The 19580-nt window shown below is 44.2% G+C and overlaps 1 protein-coding gene across 3 annotated transcripts in view; it reads left to right on the top strand.

Annotated features, from left to right (window-relative positions):
- Positions 1-19580, top strand: part of LOC144696982 (methylglutaconyl-CoA hydratase, mitochondrial-like) — a 97460-nt gene that overhangs the window by 14757 nt on the left and 63123 nt on the right. Inside the window, exon 1 of one of the 3 annotated variants that reach the window (XM_078568725.1) lies at positions 4614-4718. The exons of the other annotated variants lie outside the window; for them this stretch is intronic. Within the exon in view, the coding sequence (XP_078424851.1) occupies positions 4619-4718 (100 nt within the window). The 5' untranslated portion in view covers positions 4614-4618. Of the gene's footprint in view, positions 1-4613; positions 4719-19580 lie in introns of those variants that run through there. 3 annotated transcript variants of the gene reach the window in all.

The following is a 19580-nucleotide window of genomic DNA, read 5'->3' as shown; positions in this document are numbered from 1 at the left end:
ATGTCTCATGATTCCCTTCCGCAAACCCACCATGTGAAGTCAGAGAACTGCATGCCCCATTGAGCACTGAGATCCTTTTTCATGATGACAGTCGTCTGTATCTGGATGGCAGCAGCCAAAGATCTCATGACCTCTGATGGAGCTCCCACTGCAGCAGTGATGGATCAGCATGACTCCGCCTGCGCTGCATTGGAAGCGGAGATGGTGACCATCAGATGCTCCAACATGGGTCAGTTGGGAGTGCTGCCATGGAGGTGCCCATCATTTCTGCTGTCAAAAATATGGCAATCTTTTCCTGCAAGAGAGAGAGCAGAAGTCACTGATTTTGGTTGTGTGCTTGGGTGATGCCTTCCATAGCTGAATAGGTGCAGCTATGTGAAAGCAGAGAGAGAGATGTCAGCGGCTGGCATGTTTCAAAGGTACAGGTGGGTGAGATTTAGTGTCAGGATATAATGAGTGAGTCCTGAGTATCAAGGTGTGGTGCTAGGTGAGTGATGCAGGTGTGACGTATTGAGCAGCATGAGAGATGGGTGGTTTGTGAGTGTGAAATGGGATGTGCTGATGCATTCACTCACCCGAGTGAGATTATTAAACTTCTTTTGGCACAGCTGCCTGTTCTTGGTATTACTCTGGGCGTTCACTCCCTTCTGACGTTCACTCTGGAGGGCATCTTGCCCCCCTGCTAGAAACATGGCTTCCCCCCTCCCTCAACAAAGTTAGTCCAGGGTGTGTTGCTGAATCTGGGAGCTCTAAACTTCCCTCACTGTGAAATGGTTTCTCTTTAATTTTCCAAAACCAATTATCTAGCAGCCATATAGTGCATTGGTGCAACTCCCCTTTTATATAAGGACTGCACCTTTAAATTGGGGAGGCTGCAAGGAGTACATGGTTTGTACTGAATGCAACTCAGTCCCCTGGCGTTTGCAGTGGCGCCTGCACCAATACAAACATTGGGGCCATGCAAGGCCATTACTCCTAATGCCACAATCATCGAAATGAGGTGGGTAGACAAATTTTCTGTCTTACCCACCTCATTTCCAATGGGCCTGGGCATAATCTGAACTTCAGCCCCACTTCAAAATATTAGGGCGATTGAATTTCACACCCTATGATTATAATACATGTTTGTGTAGGAGATAAAGGGAAGATCCTAATTTCTAAGCAGGCCTGATAAGGCATACTCTGCTATTCAAAGTTATATTTTGTAGAATGAAGCATCCTAACATAAATAGTCCAAAAATAAGTTTCACCAAATAATATCCATTTTTACAGTAACCATAGAAAAGTTCTATTTTTTTTATTCACAGTGCATGGGTATACTCACTCGGCCAGCATTTATTAGTCATCCCGATACAACTGACACTTCCTTGGAAACCGGACTGCTGCAGGAAACCATCCCAATGTGACTCCCTGCTATTTTACTGTGCCCTCCTGCCTCCATTCCCCCAACCAGGGAAAGGTAAAATTGTGCCCACCATTTATTTTATTCATACAAGGGATGTGAACATTGCTGTCAAGACCAACATGTTTGCTGATCCCTAATTGCTCTTGAGATGGTGGTGGTGAGCCACCTTCTTGAACCGATGTGATCCAAGTGTTATAGGTACATCCACATTAATGCTTTCATATAACTGTGGGGCTTGCTAGGCAATTTCAGAGGGCAGTGAAGAGTCAACCACGTTGCCGTGGTCCAGAGTCACATACAGGCCAGACTTAAAGGCCAGAAAGTTTCCCTCACTGAAGGACATTAGTGAACAAGATCATTTTTTATGATAATCTTGTAATTTAATTGTCTCCATTACTGATACGAGCTTTTTAAAAAAATTCTGATTTATTTAATTAACTTAATTTAATTTCCCCAGCTCCCATGGTGGGATTTGAACTTGTGTCCCCAGATCATTAGTCCAAGCCTCTGGAATACTAGTCCAGTAACTTAACTTTATTGCCATACCAAACTGCAATATTTCTTTACCAAAATATGTAACAATGATTCTTGAGTTTATTCAAAAAATAATGTTTTAATTAAATAGTTTCTTGTAATTAGAATTAGTCAGAATAATATTTCAGAAATTATACTGTAAATACAATTTTATACAAGGGCCAAATATGGAATGACACCAGTCTAGATTGAACACTAAATTGTAACATTAAATTGATCAAGACGATATTTTACTTATACAAGATCAAAGTGGATGCCGGAAATCTGATATAAAAACACAAAATACTGGAAATACTCAACAGGTCTGGCAGCATATGTGAAGAGAGAAATAGTTCTGACGAAAGGTCATTGACGTGAAACATTAACACTGTTTCTCCCTCCACAGTTGCTGCTAGACCTGTTGAGTTTTCTATTTTCTATTTTTATGTGACATTTTACTTAATTGCTTCAAAAGTCAAGAAGCAATTCCATAGGAGCATATTTACTTGTGGTTGTTCACCTCTTTATGGTGATTACATCAGTGTTGGTGGCAGTGGCAGAGCATATTGTACATAGATTTTTCTCCTTTTATCCTTTCTGGTCGTCTTATATTCATTGGCCTAAAAAAGCAGTGCCAACCTGCTGTAGTTCCTATATCTTAACACAAACTGATATGATGAGAGGAAAGATTGCAACAGCTCCAGAAAATCAGTGGAAATTGCATTCTCTTTTAATTTTTGTAAAGTAGTCAATGAAGTAGCACTTCAGAAAATTAGTAGCAGCTAGTAGATAATTTTTGGTTGCTCCAATTTAGTTTTGCCTCCATTATTTGTTCCTTTTACAAAAAATGTTGAATTGCTTCTGAAGTTGTTAAAATCTTCTTACATGTCTAACTTCCTCTAATTTTTTTTGAGAGGTGCATATTATTTAAAATAGTGGTTTAAGGTTTAAATAATGAGGGCAGGTTGCATAAACTTGGCATATGTTCCCTTGAGTTTAGATAGTTAAAGAATCAACTAATTGAGGAGCATAAAGTGATAAAGGGATTTGATAGGGTAGATACAGAGAAACTATTTCGTCTGTTGGGGAAAACCTAAACAAGAGGACATAATCTTAAAATTAGAGCTAGGCGATTTAGGAGTGAAATCAGGAGTGAAATACTTTTGCAAATGAAGGCTAGTGGAAATCTGGAACTTGCTCCCCCAAAATGCTTGGATGCTGGATCAATTGCAATTTTCAAGACTGAGATTGGTAGATTTTTGTTAGGTAAGGATACCAAAGGATATTGAACAAAGTTGTGTAAATGGAATTGAAATATATGATCGCCTGTTCCAATTCCCATGGGCAGAATTTTCCCTCGTTTGGAGGGGGAGGGGGGGCAGTTCAGGAGCAGGCGCGCCTCCGATCGGCGACCCCATTTTACGTGGGCGGGCCAATTAAGGCTCGCCCAGTGTGACGTCCACCAGGAAGCGCTATGCGCTCCCTGTGTGGGCAGTGGGGGATTCCTTGAGCTGAGAGTGTGCTCTTTCGCACATGCACTCAAAAGAGCGCACTCATCTCCCTGAGGCTAAGTGCTGCCTCAGGGAGATTGGCGCCAAATTCAAAAATGTTAAATATAGAAAAATAAAATTTCCCTGACACTGTCACATGAGTTGGGACATGTCCATCACTTTTAATTAAACTTTTATTAAATTTTTAAAAACCTACATGAAACCTCATCTTGCTCATGGATGAGGTTCCATACATTTTCTGAAGCCCGCCAGGGCTCCTAGCCTGCACACCAACCTTAAGGTTGGATGGGCAGGTCCTGTAACGAGTTCAATTACTTTTTAAATGACCTCAATTGGCCGTTGACAGGTCGGCGGGCGCACAGCTGATTCGGCCTGAAAATTGAAATGACGCAGGATGACGTCGGGAGTTCCGTTATTTTACGCGTCGCCCCCCCCCGCTCGCTGACCTCAATATCCTGGCCTATGTTTCTAAAATAGCTTCAGTGTAACACAAAAGCTGCTGGGTGTAACAAAATCTTACTGAACCTTTGAGCATCATGTGTATATCAGTGCCATTACTCAGCAACTGAAGCAAGTCCAACTCTTCAGTTCCATTTGAACAATGTGGCTGGTAGATAGCCACAGCTGTGTGGCCCTGATATTGGCTGCATACCCTGTACGCTCTAGGTTCTCCATTTCTCCAAGCAATACCACCCAACGACCCACCACAAGTTTTTAAATCCCTTAAATTATGGTCATAATTTAAATTTCTTATAAGAGATATTTAAGAGACTCCACTGATGGTTCAGGGGCATGTTATGAAGTGTTGACCCATAGAAATCATAAATCTCCAACTTTGAACTTTGGTCTGTATTGATTTAACTCGGCCAAAGCAACAGTAATAACTCCTACTGAAGAGTATGTGTATGTGTGTATGTGTTCTGACACTAATTGAGGACAGAATTGGAATGTTGGCTGTTGGACTATTTGTCAGCATAAATTCAGGAAAGATGATTGAGCAAAAATAAATAAATGTTTAACAAAATTAAAATGTAATCATAAGCTGGATGCTATTTTGCAGCAAAAGCATTTCAAAACTTTCTGGAATGAGAATTATGCTGCTTCTCAGAAGTTGCTTAATAATGTTGCCTCATGATTCATTGCAACATCTTCGTCAGCTGATTCAATTTGTGCATCAACATTTCTTGACATGCTTATTTCAAAATTAAAAGCTGCAGCAAAACTGGGAATCTCATGGGTGTTGATTTCAATTGAAATTCCTGCTAACGTGTTACTATTCAACAATGAAAGTAGGTCACTCTACATTAGGATTGTTTGTTGCCATGACAATGATTCACATTTCAGTTTTTTAAACTTTAAAAATGAAAAATAAATCAGCTTTGACATTTCTTGGTGCGTGTGACAGCTTGCTTCTGACCTATAATTAGATCAGCTGACTCTGGTATATTTTCAGTCTTCAATTCTGCCCATGAGAGTGAAAGAAGAACTATTTTGTTGAACAGAGTTCAATAATTATCTATGATAGGAAACTACAGTTTCATAATTATAGTTGCTTGTAAATATTATGCCTTTTTCATTTGGTGCACTTCGTTGGTGGGTAGAGAACACTTGTCGAGTTCCCACTAACTTTGTTTTCTTCCTTTATTTGTTCACTCAAGTATTGCTACCATGCTAAAATATATTTCTAAGAGTTGGCCCAGAGAAAGAAAATACTTGTTTAGGACCGTTAAGTCATCACTAAAGGATGATGACAAATTCTAGCATTTTCTACTGAAAAAAGAGACATGTTGAAGCTTTTTGTCTTGCACTCATGAGGACAGTTCGCAAGAATACCAATATAAGGGGAAAACAACAACACATATTGCACATGAAGAGAGTGCTGATTGTTTGGCAAATGGACTCTGATTGGTAGAAGCGTTGCCACAGAGAATGCACCAGTGATGTAAACTGACTGTTAACTGCCAAGCATTGTTTGAAATTTAAACTAGGCAGCTTGACCCTGATTGGTCAAGGCATTGTCCTGAGGAATGAGTCAGCAAATGGCTGTCACTTATTTTGTTTGGCTGAAAGAGTTGCAATGTGTGTACATGTCCTTTCTGTCTGCAAAGAACAGGGCCCTGTGTATTAATTCTTCCAGTACACACAAATGCACCACACTGTGAGCTCGAATGACAATCTTAAATTGGTTGTCAGTGTAATTCTTAGCACACTGAGGATTATTTAGCAAATGTAGTCCAATCGGGGAATCACATCTAATGTTGGACACTGTGTTTTGAGTTGTGCAAGCGTGGGCTGGTTGGGTATGGTCTGTACCTTGTCTGTTGCGAACAGCAGCTGGGACATGCTGTTCAATCCGTCAGGCCTTGGGACATATGGCCCACATACCTAGCATCACACTGGCACTGAAGTTCATATACCACATTATTCATTTCTGTGAGTTTCTTTTTGTTGGATAAATATGAAGGTAGGGTTCACAATTCTCAGTGATTCCTGTGTGTTATGCAACTTAAAGGGAAATATTTCAAAGGCACACCACAGCATTGATGGTGGTAAGCACTGCTGCATAGTTTCCAACTCCAAGTATTGGTGCAAATATTGTCAGTTGTGACATAATGCAACAAGAGCTCAAGGGTTGCTGAGAAACACAAAAGGGCAGAAAAGGCACTTTGCTCATAGAATGTACGAACCCAAGCAATGGGTTTATCACAAAAGAGTCGGCTATCTGGACCTCTTGGATAACCAGTGTATAAGGAGACTAAAAGCTAGTGAGGTAGCTGTTACGCTACTGTGCTTGCTGGACCACAATAATACACAAGACAGCCAAACACCTACATAGCCAACTTCATCATTACTCTCAATTTTCATTTTCAGGCATCCCAAACATCCAAACACAAGAGTCAATCACTGTGCTGATCATTGCTGCAACATAGAATAACTAAAAACAGCCAATTACTTATATGTCAGTTGACCATCCAGCAATAGCCAGAGTCATTTACAGATTTTCCAATTTAAAAACTTTCCCCAAGATCAAGGACATTGTCGATGCTAAATGTATAGTAATTTATGCATTTACTAATAACCAATTGACATAAATAAATAGGAAGGATTATCATTCCACCAGCATGAATTGCAGATAACTAGCATCATAAGTTTATGCACATCAGCTTATGGTTCAGATGGACTATGTATGCTCTTTTCACTCTGAGTCAGTCAAATGACATACAGGTCTTCAAAATTGAAGCAAAAGACAGAGAGATGACTACCTCCTCAGGGATTTAGGCTAGATAATGTAATGATGGGCATTGACACCTCTGCTTAGTTTCCTACCACAGGAGAGATCAAACACAATAGCATTCACATATGAATTAAGGCAGGGATTTTATGTAAATAAGTGAGAAATGGAAGATGGGGCCAGAAGCTGGTGGCACTATGCTCCCGATCTGATCCCCAGTGTCACCAAAATCTCCCACTAGCCAATTAATGGACCGACCATTCAATGTTTGGAGGCAGGCAGTGAGGTGGTGGCAGCAGAGTCAGCTGATCCTGACGGATGTGTTGGCTCCACCTTTAAAGGGATGCCAGCACCAGGACGCAGCTGATGACCTTGTGCATTCCAGTCAGCCATCCCCCTCAAACCTATAGGTAAGCTAGCTATCCCCTTCAAGACCTCCTCCAGTCCAGCCTGTTATCCCCTCAAACCCTCCTGCAGTGCAGCCAGTCATCCCCTCAAGGCCTCCTGCATTTCAGCCAGCCATACCCTCAAGAACTCCTGCATTATGGGGAGCGATGGCATAGCAGTATTCTCACTGGTAATCCAGAGACCCAGGGCAATGCATTTGGGACCCAGGTTCAAATCCCACCATGGTAGATGGTGGAGTATCCAATAAAAATCTGGATGAAAAGTCTAATGATAACTATGAAACCATTGTTGATATCTATCCTTTAAGTAAGGATATCTGTCTTCCTTACCTGTCTGGCCTACATATGTCTCCAGATCCACAGCAATGTAGTTGACTCTTAAATGGCCTACCAAGCCACTCAGTTGTATCAAACTGCTAAAAAGTCAATAAGAAATTAAACCGGAGGGATCACCCTGCGTCGACCGGAAACAACAATGGAAAACTCAGCCCTGTTGACCCTGCAAAGTCCTCCTTACTAACATCTGGGGGCTAGTGCCAAAGTTGGGAGAGCTGTCTCACAGACTAGTCAAGCAACAGTCATACTCACAGAATCATACCTTCCAGATAATGTCCCAGACACCACCATCACCATCCCAGGGCATGTTCTGCCTGGCAGGACAGATCCAGCAGAGGTAGCAGCACAGTGATATACAGTTGGGAGGGAGTTGCCCTGGGAAGCCTCAAAACCAGGCATACCTAAAATTGAGGTGTCAACCTGTTGAAGCTACAGCACAGGACTACTTGCGTACCAAACAGCATAATTAGCAAGCAATAGACAGAGCTAAGCAAATCCACAACCAACGGATCAGATCTAAGCTCTGCAGTCCTGCCACATCCAGTCATGAATAGTGATGGGCAATTAAACAACTCACTGGAGGAGGTGACTCCACAATTATCCCCATCCTCAATGATGGGAGAGCCCAGCACATCAGTGCAAAAGATAAGGTTGAAGTACTTGCAACAATCTACAGCCAGAAATGCCGAGTGGATGATCTGTTACGGCCTCTTCTGGAGGTCCCAGGCATCACAGATGTCAGTCTTCAGCCAATTTCATTCACTCCATGTGATATCAAGAAACGGCTGAAGGCACTGGACACTGCAAAGGCTATGGGCCCTGGCAATAGTACTGAAGACTTGTGCTCCAGAACTTGCCGCGCCCCTGGCCAAGCTGTTCCAGTACAGTTACAATACTGGCTTCTACCCAGAAATGTGGAAAATTGCCCAGTAATGTGCTGCACACAAAAAGCAGGACAAATCCAACCGGCCAATAACCGCCCAACCTACTCTCGAAGATCAGTAAAGTAATGGAAGGGGTCATCAACAGTGCTATCAAGTGGCACTTTGTTAGCAACAACCTACTCCCTGATGCTCAGTTTGGGTTCTGCCAGGGCCACTCAGCTCCTGACCTCATTACAGCCTTGGTTTAAACATGGACAAGAGAGCTGAACTCCAGAGGTGAGGTGAGAGTGACTGCTCTTGACATCAAGGCAGCATTTGGCCGAGGGTGGCATCAAGGAATCCTAGCAAAATTGGAGTCAATGGGAATCAGGGGGAAAACTCTTCACTGGTTGGAGTCATACCTAGCACCAAAGGAAGATGGTTGTGGTTGTTGGACGTCAATCATCTCAGCTCCAGGACTTCACTGCAGGAGTTCCTCAGGGTAGTGTCCTAGGCCCAACCATCTTCAGCTGCTTCACCAATGACCTTCCTTCCTTCATAAGGTCAAAATGGGGAGGTTCGCTGATCATTCCACAATGTTCATCACCGTTCACGACTCCTCAGATACTGAAGCAGTCCATATCCGAATGCAGCAAGACCTGGACAATATCTAAGCTTGGGCTGACAAGTGGCAAGTAATATTCGTGCCATTCAAATGCCAGGCAATGACCATCTCCAACAAGAGAGAATCTAGCCAATGCCCCTTGACATTCAATGGCATTACCATCACTGAGTGCCCTACTGTCAACATCCTGGTGGTTACCATTGACCAGTAACTGAAATGGACTAGCCATATAAATGCTGTGGCTACAAGAGCAGGTCAGAGGCTAGGAATCCTGCGGCAAGTAACTCACCTCCTGACTCCCCAAAGCCTATCCATCGTCCACAAGACACAAGCCTGGCTGAGTCCAGCTCTAACAACACTCAAGTAGCTTGACACCATCCAGGACAAGTCAGCCAGCTGGATTGGCACCCCATCCCCAAACATTCCCTCCCTCCACCACTGACCGACTGTGGCAGCAATTTGTACCACCTACAAGACGCATTGAAGGGAACTCACCAAGCCTCCTTAAACAGCACCTTCCAAACCCATGCCTGCTACTATCTAGAAGGACAAGGGCAGCAGACACATGGGAACACCACCGCCTGAGAGTTCCCTTCCAAGCTACTCACCACTCTGACTGTCACTGGTTCAAAACTCTGGAACTCCCTCCCTTACAGCAATATGAGTTTACCTATAGCACATGGACTACAGCAATTCAAGAAGGCAGCTCACTACTACTGTCTCAAGAGTAATTAGGGATGGGCAATAAATGCCAGCCTAGCCAGCGATGCCCACATCCCATGAATGAATTTTTAAAAAAATTCCAGACAGCCATCCCCTCAAGTCCTCCTGCAGTCCAGCTGGCCTTCCCCTAATGTTCCTGCCAGTAGTGCAGATGGTCATTCCCCTCGAGACCTCCTGAAGCCGAGCCAGTCATTCCCCTCAAGATCTCCTGCAGTCCAGCTGGCCTTCCTCTTAAGCTCCAGGCAGCGGTACAGCCCTGGCAGTGGGGAAAGGCAAAGAGGTCAGCGAGTCAGGCATAGTGAAGTCCAGCAGGAAGAAGGACTGGTTGACATGACAGAAGGAAGATCCCAGGTTGCTCCACGGTTCAGTGATGACACCCTGCAGGTTCTCCTCCAGATATTCAGGAAAGGAGGGAAGTTCTCTTCCCCAGAGACAGAAGCCGATGACCTCCCTGCCTAACCAAGCAAGCCTGCATGGAAATTGCAGATGAGGTCAGCAGCCGTGGAGTCACCTGGAGAACTTAACTGCAGTTCCTCAAGCATGTGTGTCAAAGACCTGATCTATTCGACCATTGTAAGTATCCCACACATCGATGGATATGTGTGAGGGTGCACCCACTAGGGAGGGTGAGCCACCATGTCAGTGGCAATGGAGTGAGGCTGCAGCACCTCCCGTGAAAGGAATGGATGCAGCTCCATCAAGGGGCACGAGTCTATCAGTGGCGACCCCTTGCAAGGTTGCTCCTGAAAGATCCAGTGCCAGTGGCCACAAAGGCAGCAACTAGCGTACCAGCTGCTTAGGCAATGTATCTGTTATTGTAGGGCAACTGACAGTTCACTTCCTGTTCTCGTGAGGTAACTGATGTTCCTTGTTCCTGCAGGAGAAGCAGGCCTACAACACCACAGAAAGGGCCCAAACTGAGGGTGGGGTCACATTTCTAGCAATCCTAATGCCAACGGAGACTAATGGAATTAGAGTATTATCTAAAAAGGAAGTATGTGCAGGGTTATGGGGAGAAGGCAGGAGAATGGCACAAAGTGAATTGTTCATTTGGAGAGCCGGTGCAGACACAATGGGCTGAATGTTCTTCTGTGCTGTAACGATTCTGTGATTCATGCAGGGCAGCATGGTGGCTGCTTCATCACAGACAGTGAGGCGGGAGTGTAATTGTAAAAGGGTGAGTAGCCTCATGCTTGGGCATAAGGGAGCCTCAGATGAGCACGAGGGATAATGTTTCTGTGTTTTCCACTGTACATGCATCAATATGAACACCAGCCGATTTTGGAGGCTCATGTGGAAAGGCAAAACCCTTTGATTTTTCTGTTCTCTAGTGCAGATCAACCAGAAGAATTGAGAATTGCTGTCTCTGGGGGACAGTCGCCCTCCTCCTCCGAGGAGGAGGTGATCTCTGAGGGTGCAATGTCACATCATTTCCCCCGCACCCTGCACTGACGCAGATACATTTTCATCAGTGGGTATCCATTCGAGCCTAAATTCAGGTTCACAGATTGATGAGAGCACTACACACATGCTTGACCAACTGTCCGAGGCTGTGACAGCCAAGGCCAGTGACTCTCAGAGGACTCTGAGAGGCCAGGCCCACGCTGAACTGCAGGCTCATGACTTGCCTCTGAAGTCATCAGTAAGGCAGCAGATGCTGGAAGTTCAGTATGAGTTGTGAGAAGATCTGACAGAAATTCCAGAGGGCACGCGCACCCTGATTCGTATAGTGGAGGAATCTATCCAGGTTATGTGTGCTGCCATTTCCTTCTTGGCTGTGCATGTGCCCCCTCCATCAACAAATTTGTGACTCTCTTGGAAAGTGAAATCCAAAAGACCAGTCAATGGATTCCAGAGGTGCGTGCAGACCTGCATACCACCACCTTGTCATGAGCTTAATGAAGCAGCGGCAAGGCAAATGATGGACAAGGAACTTGGAGCCTCCACCAGCTCATTGTCCATCTCAGGTTAGCAGGTGGTACTAATGTGCCTTATGAGGGTGGAGGAGCAGGTGGCTTCTGCACCTGGGGGCTCCTCTCAGGGTCCTCCTGCTGTGGGCAGTGGCTCCTCAGCCCCTCTGCCAGTAACAGCAATGCCTCCAGTTTTCACGGTGACAGGGAGTGCAGCAGTCAGCACCTACCAGGCCAGAGGACAGTCGCCAAGGCCATCCCAGGCTGCAGGGCAGCAAGGTCAGCTGCCTCCTTCCAGGAGTGAATGGGGTACACCATATAGCAGCTCTCATAAATTAATTAAGAAAACACACTAAATGCACTTGGACTTCACATAGTTAAAGGATTACTGTATGTGTGTGCCAGTGTTTGTAGTAAAGGTGTTATTTGTTTTTTCAACATTTCCATTTATTGTTGGAAGCCCTTTAGAAGTGCAGGAATACCATAGATCACCCCAAGGGCTGTTTCGGAGTGGCCATAGCATTTGTGATCATCTTTTTGATCATGCAGAAGCATCAGGTGATACTGCACACAGGAACCTAGGCTTGCAACTGAGATAAAGTGCAGTCGTGGAGGGTGAAGGTGCGTCTTTAATTGGCTGGAAGGATAATATGGGAAAGGTAATCTGAAACGTGTATGAATGAACGCCTCCCAAACTTTCCTTGTGTCTATGTCATTGCTCCATCCATATGGCCCTTCATGTCTTTCCAGAGGCTGCAGCTGGTCATCAGGTATCCTCACTAAATCCGCATTAGCCAGGGCCTCCCTCTCTGTAGCACCAGGTTGTGTGAAGCACAGCAAAGCTCCATGATCCCAGAAATCCTCGCTGAGGCATATTGAAGTGCCCCACTGGAATGATCTAGGCACCTGAATCTCATCTTATGGAGACCTATGGTCTGCTTGATGGTGGCTGCACGACTGTTGTATCGATCCCTTGCCACCGCCCTAGGGTTCCTCACTGGAGTCAGTAGCCATCTCTTTAATTGGTAGCCCTTGTCGCCAAGAATCTAACCTTGAAGGCACACGGGTGGGGGGGGGTGTGAAAAGCTTGGGCACTTTGGAGTGCTGAGTATGGAAGCATTGTGGCTGCTCCCATGATGCTGTGCGCACACCTGCAGGATCTGTTGGCGGTGGTCACAGACCAGTTGCATCTTGATGGAGTGAAATCCCTTCTTGTTAATGAGGGCTGCTGGCTAGCCTGTGGGAGCCTTAATGACCAGATTTGTGCAGTCTATCACACCTTGCACCTGAAAGAATCTAGTCATGGCCCCGAATCCTTTGACGTGCTCAGACTGACTGTGCAGATCAATACAATAATGGATGTATTGGCTACTCCTCCTGAAGAGGACATTGTTCACCACCTTGATGCAATGATATGCTATTGATTATAAGATGACACACATGTCTTCAGTGGGTTTCTGAACTGAACTGGAGGCATAGAAGTTAAGGGCCACTGTGACCTTCACCTCCACTGGCATTGGATGACCAATGGATAACAATGACATGAATGAAGGTTTCAGCAGTAGATGAACTGAGGCAGGAGCAGAGTTTGGTGAAATTACGGAGGTAGAAATTAGCAGTTTTGGCGTGGATAAGCTCATCTTGGGGTCAGATGCGACTCTATGGTTGCAAACAGCCTGGTTCAAACACTGCTATCTTGGTAGATTGAAGGAAGCTAGCCTTAACTGGTTGTCAGTTTTTGAGCTCTGAAGCATTAAAAGCCGTACTCTGAACATTAGTGGAAGATGTTCCTACTGCTGTGTGTTAAGGTCTGTTATCTGCAATTCAACAGTAATTACAACTGGTGTTGCTTTCTACTAAATGACCATACACCATACAGACAACCATTCATCCATTGTTTTAGGCGTGCAGTCAAATGCACATTCAGCATGGAACATGTGTTGTATTGTTCTGTGTCGGTAGAAAGTAAACAATGTATCAATAGGCCTCTTGGAGTATTCATCTCTTAGGTCACCTGCTACTTTCCCATTATCCAACTCCTCTGCACTTTATCCATGATTTGTCTCACTGTTCATCGCAGCAGAGTCATGGCCACTAAATGTCTATCTGAACTGAACTTGGACTTGATGAGAGTAAGGACAAAGGCAGAAGAGTTTTGAATGAACTCCAGTTGACGGTTGGTAGAATGTGGAAGGTCAGCCAGCCTGTATTTCAAGTACAGATCACGAAGCACAGTGCTCTGGCAAATATTGTTGAAATACTTGAGGAATCCCACTGCCTTCTCCATGCCCTGTGGCGAGAACAGATAGGACATAATTAGTATGTAGGCATACTTATCCATTTGGGTATTGTGTTTTCATTACATACAGTATGAAGTACTTACACACAATTAATGTAAGTGGAGATGTTGATGTAAAACATGTCAGGGTAGAGTTTCTGCTTTGGGCACAATCGGTGATTCTATCACAGATTGCGCCCAAAATTGTGTTTTTTTGATTTTTTTTCCCCCTGAGTTTCTGATTAAACTTATTTACATATTGCCAAGTGCAAAATCTGCCATGAACCAGAATCGGGCACTGTTTTAAAATGATTTTTTTAAATTGCTTTAGAAATATATTTAAGAATGATTTCTTGTTAAGGTTTGATTACTACAGCTGAAAAAAGGTTTATCACAAAAAATAAGCATTTTAAATCAGTGTCAATCCATCGCCTGTGAGTAACCTGATTTTAAGTCACTCAAAATGACTTAAAAAATATATACATAACTATTTTCTAGTTAGATTGGTGTAAGTAGTCAATTCCCTTCAGTTTTTAAAATTCTAAACCTTTTAAGATTGGTGTCCTTACACCCAAAATATCCAGTTAAATTTTTGGAGCCTCCTTCAAAGGAACACAAATAGAGGAAACTCTCAATTATTTTTAATTCATCTTGAGGTTGTGGACAGTTTTGTAGGCAGGGCCTGCTTCTAGCAATATGTTTTTGAAGCCAGCTTGGAAAATTGCAGAAACTCGAGTTTAGCCGAGCACAATTTGTGCTTAAAATTCCACGATCTTTTGCCCAGGTTACACCAATATCAGAAGAATTGCCCCGAAAGAAACTCCAGGCTGTAACAAATAATGTAATATAATAAATATACTATTTATTGGAAATAGTGCAGCCTTCCAACTTCCCTAGACCTGAGCCTTCCAGAGCTTACTGCTTGGTAAATTGGCCGATAGACTGTTCATACATTGCTCATGCCTATTATTGGAAGGGCGACCACCTGTTCCACTTCTGTCCCTGTTCAATGCATTTTGGCCTTTAAACATCATGTTATTTAATTAGGACAGCCCTCAAGAGCCACCTGGCAATACATTCATCAATGTGACTGAGCATTTGCTTTCTTTCATTCATTGCTCTAAAAAGTAACACTTCAAAGCATGTTCTATTTATGTCCTTGACAACCTTGTTAAAGCAGGGTCATGTTTGTTCTTTATCTTGATACTGTTTCTCAAATCATAAAATTTCTTGCTGTTATTCTCCCAAACCTTGCAACTAGTTGAACTCAAATAGCCTGAGTAATGGATGTAACAGATTCTTGCCTTCTACCTTTAAAGATTTTTCTTTTGCTCTTCACAATTTAAAAGTTAAATATCTCTGTTCTGAAGAAAATAGTGAATGAAAATGAAGATGGCGATATTGTACTAATTTCCACCTAATTTGAAGCTGGAATAATACTGCACTATGACGTCTCAATCACATTCAAAGTATTGAGAAAATGTAGAGAATACAGGGTACATTTTTGTCTTTACAGCCTGTCTACGCATCACTTAGGTGAAGCAGAGAGCAAAATTAAGCAAGAACCATCATACAATGTCAGATTTTACTACGATTCTCCTTGCTTTGCTTTATACAACATAACACTGAAATCTTATTTACCAATATTCTTCAAAAAATATTTTTGTCTGGGAATGTCAGTGTAAGAAAATCTTCCATGTTTGGAAAACTTAGCACACGTGTGCATGAAAAGTCGTGACATCGGCTGACATGCCGCTTTGCTGGTACCGTCCCCCCAGTGGGCCGTTTTCCCATTCACAATCGGCAAGTAGCCAATCAAGGGCAGTTAAGGGGCTTTTAAGGCTTATTGTCAGAGGCCAGTTGGAATTTTCTAGTCTGCCTCCAGGGTGTTGGGGACTAGGCCTGCTTCCTGGAGATGGCCTCCCAGTGGCAGACTTGGGTGAGTGGGACTGCACTCTAAGCGATCTTTGAAGCCTTTCCCACCTACCTGACCACCTTGTGGAAGGGTTCTTCCAAAATGCTAGTCTGACTGATGATTCCATTTTTTATTTCAACAGTTTTAAAAGTTGGAGGGTACTTCAAGATGGAAACCTCTCTCTCTCTTCTCTCTCACCGGAACAGGCAAGCTGTTGCTTCCTCCGAGCTGGAAGGCCTCCTGTTAACCCTCCAGCTTTGAGAGCCACCCTTTGGCCACTAATTGGCCAATGTCAGAAAAATCACTTCTTTCTTATTGTACCCTACATAGTGCGGGGTCATGAGCCCCTTTGACCCCATGACCGTTTCCCACACAAAAACCCAAATCCTGCACCGAATATCATAATATTGACTCTGGATATGAAATGAAGGTATGTGCTCTAGCTGGATAGCTTCAAGTTTTTAAAAAAATTGTGCATTGCTGCAGAAACAGCACAGAAAATGTTGTGGTGCATGTATGGGGGAGGTAGTGCTCAGTTACAGGATTACTAGGCATAGAAACCACTATCAGGTTATACTGCATGGATTGGAATCTGACCTGGGATGAAGTTAACCACAGAGGCCCTGTACAATTTTAGCTTGACTTCCTTATTCTTGTTCTCCAATCCCCTTGCAATAAAGGCCAACATACCATTTGTCTTCCTTATTGCTTGCTGTACCCACACGCTAACTTTATGTTCCTTGTATGAGTACACCCATACCCACCGAACATCAATTTTCACAAGTTTAATGCCTTTTTTAAAAATTCTGCTTTTCTATTCTTATTACCAAAGTAAATGACCTCACATTTCTCCGCATTATACTCCATCTGCCACCTTGTTGCCCACACACCTAACCTAGCTATATCTCTTTGCAGTCTCTTTTTGTCCTCCTTACAGCTTAGATTTCCACCCAGCTTTGTATTGTCAGTAAACTTAGATTATTACTCCTGGGCTGCTTGTTAACTCACTAATATAGATTGTAAATAGCTGAGGCCCCAGTACTGATCTTTATGGCACTACACGAGGCACAGCATGCCAACTTGAAAAATCTCCTGTTTATCCATACTCTCTGTTACCTTTCCACCAACCAATCCTCTGTCTATGCTAATGTATTACCCCCAACTCCATGAGACCTTATCTTGCATATTAACCTTTTGTTTGGCACCTCATCGAATGCCTTTTGGAAACCCCCATTATACTACATCTACTGTATCCCTTTTATCTATTCTACTAGATACATCCTCAAAAAAACTAATAACTTGGTCAAACAGAATTTCCCTTTCAAAAAACTATGTTGACTTGGTCTGATCATAATGAGCCAAATCTTCCATTCTCCAGATTGTCAGAGACTGGACGTGTGACTGAAAATGCGCGTCGATACCTTGAGAAAGTCCTGATGCGTAAAACCTACCTGGGAATTGCTCAGAAGTTTAAACTTCCATTGGGCAATTCCCCTGCTCCCCAGGACCCTCTGCAAAAGTCTCTGCAAAAGGCTCTGACTCTGAATTACCACTGTACTTACCTGGATAATTACCCAGGAAATGTTAGACAGATTAAATTCTAGTCTACACTTGGGCAACTACACAACTGATCTACTGACTACTCGCCGACCACCCAACTTCTCCCTGACTCCCTGACTACACCCCTGACTTGACCCCCAACTCTCTCCCCAACCACCCTACTTATTCACTGACCAGATGACTAGCCCCGCGACCAACCGACTGCCTCCCCAACCCGACCCAACTACCACCCAACTAGTTCCTGACCCGACCTGTTTATACCCTGACCACCTGACTACCCCCTCAACCTGACTTTACGAACCCCTTGACCACACCAACTACCCCCCGACCCAACACTACCCCACCGACCCGACTACCCTAACCATGCAACTACCCCCCAACCACCTGACTACCCCCAACCCGACACAACTAACCCCCTCCATCCTGACCCGACTACCAGACTACCCCCCGACCATTCTACTACCTCCCAACCTGACCTGACCACCCCCAACCCAAACCAACTACCCCCCGACCTAACCCGACTACACCCCCAACCCCGCTTGACTACCCCCTAGCCACCCAACTACCCCCCAATTTTACCCGACTAATGCCCCTGACCCTACCTGACTACCCCCTCAACCCAACACGATGACCCACTGACCCACCTACCTTACCCACCTAATTATCCCACCCACACCCACCTACCCACCCTACCCAATTATCCACTCACCCACCTACCGCCTCACCCACCTAATCATCCCACCCACTCACCCACCACACTCACCTACCCACCCTCCCCACCTCACTTATCTCACCTCACCCACACTACCCACCTCACCTATCTACCCACCTATACACCTTACCCACCCTACCCATCTATACACCCTATCACCTACCCACTCACGCCCTCACGCATCTGTTCACTAACATTCAAAGAGTGGAGCTTTAAACTTACCATATTGGCACTTAAAAAGGAGCACGTCTAATGTCTCCCGGACTGTACTCCGCTCTGACCTCAAGGGACACTGCACTGCGCATTTCTGTGATAGTCGGGATCAGAAGATTCCAGAAGAAAAGTACAGCAGCGTCAAGTCGGGGGCATCTTCGAGCGCGGTGGCAATCTGTTCATCATTGTCACTGCTCAGAAGATTGGACCATTATGATTTTCTAAATGCATTGTGAAGACTGCCTTAATAGGAGATTCCAGCATTTTTTTGGCAGTCAGGCTAACTGGCCTGTAGTTCTCTGTTTTCACTCACCCTCCTTTCTTGAATAACGGTTTTACATTTGCTAACTTTCAATCTGCAGGGACGGTTCTAAAATCTGGGGAATTTTGGAAAATCATAACTAGCACATCCACAAAAACTGCAGCTACCTCTTTTAGAACCCTAGGATGTAGGCCATCAAGTACTGTGGATTTGCCTGATTTTAGTCCCTTCAGTTTCTCCAGTACATTTTCTCTGTACTCTTTTTAGTCCTCTGGTTAGCCTTTATTTCTAGAATGTAATTTCTGTCTTCTACTATGAAGACAGACAAAATATTTGTTCCAACGTTTCTGCCATTTCCTCATGCCCCATGGTAATTTCTCCTGTCTCTGCCTGTCAAGAAAAAATAATAATTCTCATAATTTTGTTGGAATTTATTGTAAAATAGAGTAATAGTGAGATGTGTCTATATGTGTCTGTGTGTGTGAGATTTAATTGAATTAGAGGCAGCTAGTCTGGGTGCTTTGATGTAGGAGAGGTTAGGTTTGAAATGTTAATTAGATAAACATGGGAAAGTTTAGAAACATAGGTGTCAAGGGAACATTTGCATTTTGAAATAGACCAGACTAGATTGTTTTCAAAGGAGAGGTGAAATGCATCACCTAGCCCAGGTAAAGTTTAGCAAAGGTGGGCGGAATTTTCTGAGCCTGCTGGTGGTGGGCATGATAGGTGGTGTGTGTGGAAAATATGGTGCGACCAGCTTCATGACGGCGTGAAGACAGCAGTGAGCTGTGGCAGGTCAGCACCTAGCGACACCCAGGATCTATAGATGCCACCTTCCTATCCTGCAGATGACTGAGAACCAATGTTGTCCATGACTGCGCTTGTCTAGGGACCTGGTGGACCTGGTGGACATCTGCCACTTACTGCAGTGCTTGGTGCCAAGGGGACATGGAGGGCATCCATTGCTAGTAGCTGTGAAAGTGACCACGGCGCTCAATTTCTATACAAGTGGCTCCTTGCAGGGTTCCACAAATGACCTCTGTGGGATTTCACAATCCGCCACCCACAAATGCATCCATGAGGTCACAGATGCCATCTTCTCCATGGCACACAAC

Source organism: Cetorhinus maximus, chromosome 2 (genome assembly GCF_964194155.1).
Source record: "Cetorhinus maximus chromosome 2, sCetMax3.hap1.1, whole genome shotgun sequence".
NCBI classification, from domain to species: domain Eukaryota; kingdom Metazoa; phylum Chordata; class Chondrichthyes; order Lamniformes; family Cetorhinidae; genus Cetorhinus; species Cetorhinus maximus.
This window is presented reverse-complemented; position numbering and strand designations above follow the sequence as displayed.